Raw genomic sequence first — 10,887 nt, 5'->3', positions numbered from 1 at the left:
TTCCTGTGCTTAAGGTTTTAAACAGGCAAATATGTAATTTTATAGGAATTTCCTATGCAGGTGTGTTTGCAATGGATGTAAACACCAGACAGAGTACTACAGGTGTATTGCCAGCAGTAAGGTTTGTAAAAAATCCTGAAAATGTTATTTATTGTAATAATAAAACACATAGGAAGTGTCTTCAGAAAAATATATTGTTTAAGGCTAGGGTTCCACTTTTTTTTATTCTTCCATTTTTTTGGCCTTTGGACTTTGACCAGAAAAATTCCACAAAAACTACAACTGCTTGTTCCTGCGTTTTTTGCGTGTTTTTTTAAATTTTTTTTTTACGTTTTTCCACCGGTGACAAAACACAATTTTTTATACCCTGTGGCAGAACCACTCTGTGGGTCGGAGTGTAAGGAGGTAAGTAGTGATGCTTAGGCCTGGTTCATATCACGATTTTACCATCCGATTAACAGACAGTAAAATGAGACAAAATCGGATTACCTGAAATCATATACAATTGTATTTAAAAATTGTATCAAAAAATCTTACAGCTGAAAATTTCATCCGATTTTTCACCAAAAATCTGATCATGTTTGGAAAATAATATGTATGATAAAGTCGCACCGTCACACGATTCAATACGATTTGCATAGGCCATAATGATTTAAAAAAATGGACACAATTTCGAGCCGATTTTGAATCTGGGTGAAAAATCGTGGTCAACCACAATTTTATCCCGATCTAAAATCGTGCAAATTCGGATGCTGGTCAAAACTGATGCATGTGTTGGATATTATTATGAAATGGAAGTCAATGGATAGGATTTTGCATGCAGATTTGTACGATTTGAAGGTAAAAAATTGTGAGAAAAAGTAGGATGGTAAAATTGTGATGTGAATGCACCCTTACCTCTACCAACTGTATAGATGTACTCACTTTTGTGTCATGCTGTCACATGAAAAGATATAAAATGTTTACAAAAATGTGTCAAACCACTGGAGTTTTTGTAAAGAGAGCAATTCTAATCATGATTACAGACAAGAACATTGCTTTTTAAAGTGTACCTGTAAAGTTAGATGAAAAGTGAGCAAAGTAGAATTTTTTTCTAAACTTTTTTCATTGTTAAAGGGGTTCTCCCTTGTTTATACTGTTTTTTGTTATTATGTTTGTGTGTTATGTGTGTGTATAAGTATGTGTTTTTTATATGTGTGTTGTGATTATGTATATATGTATTTTCTTACCTTTTGTGAAGATCCGGAAGCTGGTCCCTTTTTCTTCCAGTGGCTTGCTTTGTACCTCGGCCTCCGCCATGTTGTTTTCGGTACGTGGGATGTCGGGGTGTGTGTTTTTGCTTCTGTCGTCTGAGGCGAATCTTTTCTTCCTGTTTCTTCCGTGGCACAGCCACGAATCTGCGGCCTCTTCCGGCGCATGCGCAGGTAGTTTTTTTTTTTTACCAAAAAGTTTTTTTATGTCTAATTGACAAACTGTCTGCGGATGCGCGAGTACGCAAGTGCTACGCTAACAGCGTAGCGAACGTTAGGTCTACGCTAATAGCGTAGCTTCGCACAAGCGCAGACAGTTTGCCAATTAGAAAAAAAAAAAAAAACTACCTGCGCATGAGCCGGAAGAGGCCGCAGATTCGTCTCTGAGCCACGGAAGAAACAGGAAGAAAAGATTTGCCTCGGACGTCTGAAGATAGGAAGGACAGAAGCAAGAACACCCCCCCCCCCCCCAACATCCCACGTATCGAAAACAACATGGCGGACGCCGAGGTACACAGCATGCCACTGGAAGAAAAAGGGACCAGCTTCCGGATCTTCACAAAAGGTAAGAAAATACATATATACATAATCACAACACACATAAAAAAACACATACTTATACACACATAACACACAAACATAATAACAAAAAACAGTATAAACAAGGGAGAACCCCTTTAATTTGGCCTGTAAATACCTGAACAGAATGGCTGTTGCCAACTGCTCCAAACTACACATATCTATGTGATAGAAGATAGAGCCTCCTTTCGGTCTCCTAAGTAACAGTAGCCAATGCAAGACTTATTCAGTAAATTGTTTATTGAAACCCCTGTTCTTTCTATTTATAGGAGTTCAGTGGACAGTGATAGGGTACAGAATCTTTTACCGCAAATATATATGGATATAATCAGCATACTCAGCTTCTCCTGCTCTATAACATAAAGCTGATAGATTACATAGCATTTTTATGGTCACAGGTTCCCTTTAAAAATATATATATGTTGGACTACGCCTAATATTAATTTTTTCAGGTGATAAATGTATGATGACTTGGAGTCCAACTACTGGGATCCCCACTAATTACAGTAATAGGGGTCCCTAGTATCTGGATTGAATGGAGCAGCAGTCATGCATGCACATTACTGCTACAGTAACAGTTTATGGGATAAAATTACGATAGTCATTCCCATAGACATTAAATGGAGCAATAGTGCTTACCTGTGACCGCAACTCTATTCAAATATGGGACTTGAGAATCTCATTCTTGTGATCGATTGAAGTTTGTGCAGTTGGACCTCTAGTGATCATACATTGTGTAAAGGTGACAACTCCTGTTTGTGGTCCAATCCTATTCATTGGTTATACAATCTTTTTAAACAATGACACAAGCAACAGATGTTACATACTGTAAATTAATTATGTATAGAAAGCATGTACTGTAGTAAACAAAATTGCAATGCATGTAAACTAGTAAAGTAGTTAGATACTGATATGCAAATCCTTATAATGAATTGTAGTATACTGATGGCAGAATAATATTGCTTTATCAAATTTACAAGCTACATATTCTACTTTCATGAGCATTATGCAATATTTTAAGGGGAGGAAAATTTTCCAAGAAAAAGTATGGCATTTGTCAGGTTATGTTTTATGAAGAACAGAAAAGGATGGTTTGCACAAAATTTATCCGCAATAGGGCGCATTCTGGCTGTCACAATGCCAGCAGTAGCTGCAGCGGCCTCTGTTCCTGCTTCATTAATTTCCACAAATGCTTTGTGAAATATCTCTGACACATACAGGTTGCCTTTTTTTGAGATCCCTGTGAGATCAGCTTTTTCTGCATTGAATAGGTCTCCTAGTCCCATCTCGGTGAGGTACGATTTCAGGTCATAGTTTTCCTCAAGAATAATGCGCGGAAAATCAATCTCCACTTCAGTTTTGTCCATCATGTCAGCGTTGGTCCAGCCTTTTAGCTTCTCATAGCTCAACATCTTTTCTAGCTACATTTTATAAAACAAACATTAGTAAATACAGATTTCTTAAAAACAAAAACATGTACATCTTAGCAATAAGTTATGACTGAAGCTTACAGAATTTTATTAATAGATAGTACACTTCCAAAGAGTATAGAATGTTGGGGAAAATTATTTCCTGTACAGTTTTCCAAACAGTTTATGACAACTACATTCGGAAAAACCTGAAGTAGGGTTCTTTTCACTGTGAGCAACAGCAAATTTTTACATTGGGACAATGCAAGTCCATGTGTCTTATTAGGCCATGTCGACCTAATGCCATTTTGGTTACATAGAGCAATGTTAGCATAAATCAGACTGATGCCTTAATAAAACTACTAGTTGCATTTCTTAAGAGGGTTTCACACACAGCATTTATAATTTATTTATTCATCTTGTTTTAAAAGCTACTGTAGTTTTTAATGCAGGCTATAGAGCCAAAGCTAGAAGTGAATCCAGCGGGAAGAAGAAGTGTAAGTCCTTTCTTTATTTTTCCCATTTTATTTTATTATTCACATTTGCCTTTGGCTTAAAAGGGTATTGTAAAGTGAGTCAAACGTATATATTGCTGGGGCTGTCGTGAAACAAACAACAACAAAAAAACTGTACTTACCCACCCCTGGTCCCTCTGCAGCTCCCATTTGTCTGCTTCTAGGCTGAGCAGTTCCTGCACCAAGCTCTTCTCTTGAAAGCAGACAGAAGAGACGAGCAGCAGGGGATTGAAAGTAGATGGATGGGAGCTGCAGCTGGACCAGCGGGAGGTCGGGGGGGGGGTGTTAGGTTAGTTTATCCTTTTTTTTTTGTTTTGTTTCACCACATTCCCAGCACTATACACATGTTTCTTCAACACTGGACACACAGCGTTACTGTAATTTAAAATAACTTTTGACTCATTACGCAGACATATAAAAAGTTAGGTTAATCAGTCAGTACAGTATTGCATTACAGGAAATATGTTCTAGGTGTTTTATTTTGACTTTTATATTTCTAACTCTCACTTTATATCAAATGTTATTTGTAGCTGCATTTTTTTTTTGTTTGAAGTTGTCATTTTAACAGTGACCAGTGTGGAGTCTGGGTGTAATGCAGGGTAGATGCAGGGCAGATGTTATGGCCCAAGGGGCAGATGGTATTAACCCCTTCTTGCCATGTCGGCAGGGCGTGGTTTAGCCTTAACCACTCAAAGGTAATACCGCTGATCCTGGGTTAGGCAGGGGCAATGAAGACACCAACGTCAGATTAAGGACAAGACAGGTTATATAGTTTTTGCAGTACAGCCAAATATCCCAGGGAGGTGACCAGTGACACAGGGGGACCTCGCAGGCTTGCTGGGACTGGCAGTAGTTAGACTGACTTTAGTGCAGGCCACAGTGACTACAGATGGATTTGACTTGATAGAGATGGTGACTGAAAATAAGATGACTTGACTTACTGATGACCGACTTGTGGCTGCAGGACTTTAGGCTTGAGGCCTCCAATGCTCTGGACACAGACACTGAGATGACTGCACTGGACCTCAGCAGAAGACAGATTGCAACCCCTCCCCTGGTTATATAGGGGGGCTGTGCAAGGAGCCCACTGGTCACTGGTGCCCTCTTGGTAACAATCATGTGGTACAAACATTAAAACAACAGTACATTAAACCTATATACATAATGTTGGCATGCTGCAGGGGAGCCCTGGGGACATGCAGGGACTCTGCCTGACAGGGCAGGAGGACAGTACGGGGCTACATCATCCTGTACTAGGACATCACAAACTCCCCCACTTGAATACAGTCGCCCTCGACACCCAGTCTGGTAGGGTGGAGGCGCGAAATGGCCACAGGGGCTGCATGCAATCCTGGAGCATTGCAATTAACATTCATTTCCAGGCTGAATCTTAGTATGACCAATGAAAATAAAGAGTTCTTGTATAATGTCCATACACGCTCTGAAGACTTATAAACTTTTATAACTATTTTAGAGACATGACTCGATAACATTGGACTTGACTATAACACACTTTATGCAACTGTTGACACAATATAAGATGGATTGGGCTGCCGGAGGCTTTTTACCCAATGCCTTGGCTACTGGGGTCCCTTGGCATAACACACTTCTCCCCAGAACACTAGATATATAATTTAGACTAGACATTTGTTACCTTTGACTGTTTGATACGTGCATAGCAGGTTACAGGCATACCTTCTGCCCAGGAAAGTATCCTGTGCACGAGGACACAAGAAAAAATACATTAGCCATATGACAATTTATAGAGACATTAGTGTGGACTGTTTTATGGTTGATGCTACAGTCCTAGTTAAATGATGGATATGTGTACATGAATATATATATGTACTCAGTGACTCTATGTGTTATACTAAAGGTTACTTGACACTTAACAGTTCTGGACTATCAGGACTCGGGCTGGCTGGCAGAGACACTGGAGACCTGGAAACCGGGGTGTAGACTGATGCCAATGGTGACAGAACTGGAGCTGGTGAGGCAACTAGTGTTGGTTGCACAGGCCCCTGGGATGGCACCTCACAGAAGACTGCAGGTTGGCTTGGAGAGAACATGGGGACATCCATGGATGGGTGGATCCCGTCTCCTGGCATGTACTCTCTCGCAGGTCTGACAGCTGGTGAAGGAGGTACAGGAGGTTCAGGCAGGTCTTCCTTGAGACCTAACTTTATCCGGTTACATTGGACGACTTGCGGCTCATAACCAGTTTTCTGGATCTCGTACACATCATAGTCTGGGTAGGGTATGGCCATTATTGTGTATGGCTCCATTTCCCAGATGGAATCAAGCTTGTGGGACCTAGGAAATTTCTGCAGCCAGACCTTGTAGCCTAACTGAAGGGGTTTATTGACAATCTCTTTTGCTTCCTGGATTCTTCTTTGATGGTCAGAGACCCACTCCATGGAAGCTTGCGGAGAGTTATTGAAGGAAGCTTGAAATCCAAAACTTCGGTCCTTCGGCAGCTGTCCATGCCACCCCAACATCGGGTAGTTGGTCCTGTGGAACGATGGACCATATTGTTATAAATTTTCACCAACTCGGGCAACACTCTTCGTGTTTTGACACAGATGCTGCTCGCAGAGCCTGTTTCCTTGAGGGTGGTAAGCAGTAGTCCAGAGCTTCTTACAGGCGTGGAACTGACACAGCTCCTGGAAGAGTTAGGCCTCGAAGGCTGTTCCTGGGTCTGTTAGGACAGACTCCGGGCAACCAAGGGTTTGCACCCAATTGGATAGGAACATCTGAGCCGCTGTGTTGGCTTTAAGTTCTTTGAAAGGCACTACGACAACCCACTTAGAGAAGTGATCCACCATGGTGAGAGCATATGCGGACCTGGACTGGGTAGGAGACAACTTGACATGATCTAGTGCAACCAACTGGTTAGGCCTTTCACTCTGGATGGAATGGAGGGGTGCTCTTGTGTCTTTGCGCACGTTCTTGATGACGTTGCAGACTACACACTCACTGCACCATTTCTTGATGTCGCTCCACATCCCAATCCAGTAGAACCTTCATCTGACAGTAGCCTCGGTCTTGTGGATTCCAAAGTGTCCCGACTGATCATGGTATGCGTTGAGGACCATCGCCACGTCTCTTCGGGGAACCAGAATCTAATGAAGTCGATCATCAGAGATCGGATCCAAAGAATTTGTGCATGAACAGTCGCTCCCTCTGTCGCCACAGACGCTTCAACTCGTAGTCACACTGGGCCCCGCGTAGACGGGTTGGTACCTTTTTCATCAGAAGATAGTCCAACAGATCCCCCATGACTCGACTTTTATCTTGTAGAGTCTTCCAGGTATATAGGTCTTCTTGGACCTTCTCGGACCTGTGTTCACCGTTTTCCAGGGTGGTTCTGACTCAAGAATTTCTGGTAAAATGGGGGCATTTCCACGTCTTCCCATTCATTTTAAACAGGTGGTTCTTCACCGGGGTCATCCGGGACAGTACATCATCATTGACATTTGATTTTCCGCTTCTATACTTGATGGTGAAGTTTTAGTTGGCCAATCTGGAGGCCCAACGCTGCTCGCTGGCACCCAGTTTGACAGTATTCAGATGGGCCAATGGGTTATTATCCATGTAGACAGTGAATGGCGTGGCAGCCAAACAGTCCTTAAACTTTTCAGTGACGGCCCATACAAGGGCGAGGAGTTCCAGCTTGAAGGAGCTGTAGTTTGCATCATTCTTCCCTGCTCCTCGCAGGTTACAACTGGCATAGGCTATCACTCTCTCTTGCCCTTCTTGGACTTGGGACAGAACAGCTCCCAGACCTTCAAAGCTGGCATCAGTATACAACTGGAACGGCTGACTGTAATCTGGATATGCCAGAATGGGTGGTTCTGTCAACAGGTTTTTAAGAGCTTGGAACACTGTCTTTTGCTCTTCAGCCCCTGTGAAGAGCTGCGAGGGGTTCTGCAATCTGAGCAAAATGGGGAATGAAGCGGCAGTAGTAGCCGGCAAATCGCAGGAAGCTCCTGACATCTTTCACCATGCGTGGGGTAGGCCAATTCTTGACAATCTCTTCCTTTTCAGGATTAGGCTGAGCTCCCTCAGTGCTGACAACATGACCTAGGTAGTGTACCTGAGGTATAAGCAGATGACACTTTGACGGTTGGATCTTCAGCCCATGCTTGATCAGGACTGTCTAATAGATGACTGAGGTGCTCCTGGTAGGACTTGGAATACACAATTACATCGTCCAGGTACAACAGGACACTTTGAAAATTCAGATGGCCCAAGTACCGCTCCATCAGATGCTGGAATGTAGCAGGGGCATTACATAGCCCAAACGGCACACTCTGTTTGAGTTTTCAAACAGTCCCATGGGTGTCACAAAGGCAGTCTTCTCTCGGTCCTCCACGGCCATAGGCACTTGACACTATCCTCTGGTTAAGTCCAGAGTGGAGAAGTAACCAGACAACCCGAGGTCTGTAAGTGACTCTTCAATTCTGGGTAGAGGATAAGCATCTTTGTGGGTGACATTGTTCAACTTCCTGTAGTCGACACAAAAGCGAATAGTTCCATCTTTCTTCTTGGCCAACACGAGGGGCACCGCCCAGGGACTCCGACTCTCTTGAATGACATCCGCATCTTTCATGTCAGACAGCATCTTCTTGACAGTCTGATACATGCCTGGCGCGACCAGACGGTGTCTTTCTTTAACAGATGAGCTGTCACCGATGAGAGTTCTGTGCTGGATCATAGACGTGCGCCCAAAGTCCTTGGGGTGTTTACTGAAAGCCTCATGGTACCTTCTAGCAATGTTGGCAACTCCCTTGACTTGATCCCTTGGGGTAGTCTCGTCTCCTACTTGGCGTTGCGCCCAACAGGGCTCAGAAGTACTGGAACTGGATCCTTCAGCTACTTAGGCCGCACGCTGTCGGCCTTGCATTCTGTTAGGATGTCCCTTGACTCTAGAAGATACAGCTGGGCAACTGGGGTGTACTTAGGTAACACAGTAGCAGCATCAGACAGATTGACTAACCGGAAGAGCCTTTCCCATTGGTAACCAGGACAAGTCTTTCTCGCAGCTTGTACAAGGGGATGATCTTCCAGCCTTCCAGCTGCATAAGCTCCAGCAGGGCTTGATAGTCCTTGTTCCTTACTCCAGGACGTGCACAGCACCAGATGATGGTCTCTGTGTTGGGTTGTTGGGTCACCGACCTGATAGCTTGGACTCGTACTCTGCAGATTTCACCTTGTTGGTTGGCAAACTTCTGCTCCGCCTGTAGAACTTTCAAACGGTGCTGTGCAGCCTGCCGGCCTGACGGAGGAATGTATGGGAGAGAGGCATGCAAGGAATCTACAATTTCAGAGAAACAGTTTTTCATGATATTCATCCCCAGTATAAACTCAGCAGACCATTTATCAGACACATTAGTTACAATCACTCCCTGCCCTCTAAGTACATGCTTCCCCAACTGAATGGTTGGCTCCCAATATCCATGTCTGGGTATTGGTTTCCCGTTACCTGCCACTACTCTAAAATCACCATCATCGGGTTCACACAATAAACTGTCATTCCAGTGTGTATAGAAAACATTTTTAGGTATAGTAGACACTTGTGACCCTGTATCTATCAGCACCTCCAACTGTACACCTTCTACAATAATCTTTACATAGGGGCAGGAGGCAACATAAAGTGAGAGTCCTGACTTAGGTGGTTCGGGGTTTGGACCCGATGACTGTTTTCCTGAGGGCCGCTCCGCGACCTCAGGGAAAACCTGTTTAAATCCCAACACTGCATTTTCCAATGTCCCGGTTTATTGCAATAGGTACAAAAGGGTCTTTAAGTCCCAGAGGGCCTATTAGGTGGAGGATTGCGGAGGTTAAAATTGCGGGGAGCAGGAGCAGGTTTCCTAGGTATGGGCGGTTCACGGTCAGGTCGAACGGCCCGGATGGCAAGCTCCTTCACCACCTTAGTCAGTTGTTCAATGTTCTGCTTAACACTCTGTAATTCTGAGGCTGTAGTAACCGGCAAGGTAGGTGGCACTGGGGTGGGGGCCGGTGATGGTGGGCCTAGCTACCTCACCTAGTGGCTCTGGGACAGGTGTGCAAACTTCCTCTGACTCAGTCCCGGACTCTATGACTTCAATACCCAGTCTCTTCAAAACGGCGAAGGACAGACTGAGGTTTTGGCTTTGTCCTATTTATTATGAGCCCCATTGATAAATCTATCCATCAATACCTTGTTGCCCTGCTCGGGAGTTATGCCATCTAGTTTTTGAACAGTCTCTAGGGCATTCTGTAGGGCTACGGCATAAGCTCTTAAAGTCTCACCTGGATTTTGTTGCCTCTCATACAACCGGAGACGTGCCTCTGATGGCGAATGTGACTCAAATACCTGGTAGAGTCCTTCAAAGATCTGCTCTACAGTCACCTTCTCAGAGGCAGGCCAGGTGCGGACTTCCTCCAGTGCTGGTCCCTGTAGTTGTCCTGTGAGCAATTGCACCTGTTGATTAGGAGGGAGAGAATAAAAGACAAAAAAACTCTCGTTCCTCTCCTTGAAATCCCTCAGGGTGAAGGGGTCTCCATTATAGGTAGGGAGGACAGGGTTCCCCGTGAATACCGGTGCTGACGCTGAAACACCCAAGTTGTTGATGTGGCAGGACTGGTGGCATTCTGGCTGCTGGGACAACAGATGATCCAGTTGCTGGAGATGAGAGGGCACTGTCGCCAGGTTGATCTGGAGAGCTGGGTGCCGACATCCTGTAGACTTTTTTAGAGTGCGCTATCACTTTAAGAAGAATTGTTTAAGCCGGCCCTTTAAGATAATTTGAGTGCGCTGTCGCTTTAAGATGCTTGGTGATATGCTGCAGTGACTTAATCTTGACTGATTGGAACCCTCTGAGTGGCGCTCCCCCACTATGTGGCAAGTACCCAATAAAGTTACTGGGCACTAGGGGGTTAATGTGACTCACCACCGGTACCGAAGACTTGCTGCGGGAGATCGTCTGTCTATGCAGAGTCTGCACTGCAGCGGGCGCTTGACTATAGACTGCAGAGCCGGAAGCAGCCGCAGGAACCTCCAATATGGCTGCACCCAGGGGACTTTCTGTTTTGGTCCAGTCGGGAAAGTCTTCCCCTGTGCAACACAGGGCGGATCCATAGTTCCTCCTC

The 10,887-nt window shown here is 44.3% G+C and overlaps 1 protein-coding gene across 1 annotated transcript in view; it reads right to left on the bottom strand.

Annotated features, from left to right (window-relative positions):
- Nucleotides 1-1,851: 1,851 nt before the first annotated feature.
- The window catches only part of LOC130273742 (serpin B6-like), a 40,043-nt gene continuing 31,007 nt past the window's right edge, over nt 1,852-10,887 (bottom strand). The window contains exon 8 of the mRNA XM_056521016.1: nt 1,852-3,250. Within this exon, the coding sequence (XP_056376991.1) occupies nt 2,846-3,250 (405 nt within the window). The 3' untranslated portion in view covers nt 1,852-2,845. The remainder of the gene's footprint in view (nt 3,251-10,887) is intronic.

This window comes from Hyla sarda, chromosome 5, assembly GCF_029499605.1.
Source record: "Hyla sarda isolate aHylSar1 chromosome 5, aHylSar1.hap1, whole genome shotgun sequence".
NCBI classification, from domain to species: Eukaryota; Metazoa; Chordata; class Amphibia; order Anura; family Hylidae; genus Hyla; species Hyla sarda.
The sequence above is the reverse complement of the archived record's forward strand: the minus strand, read 5'-3'. Positions and strand labels throughout refer to the sequence as shown.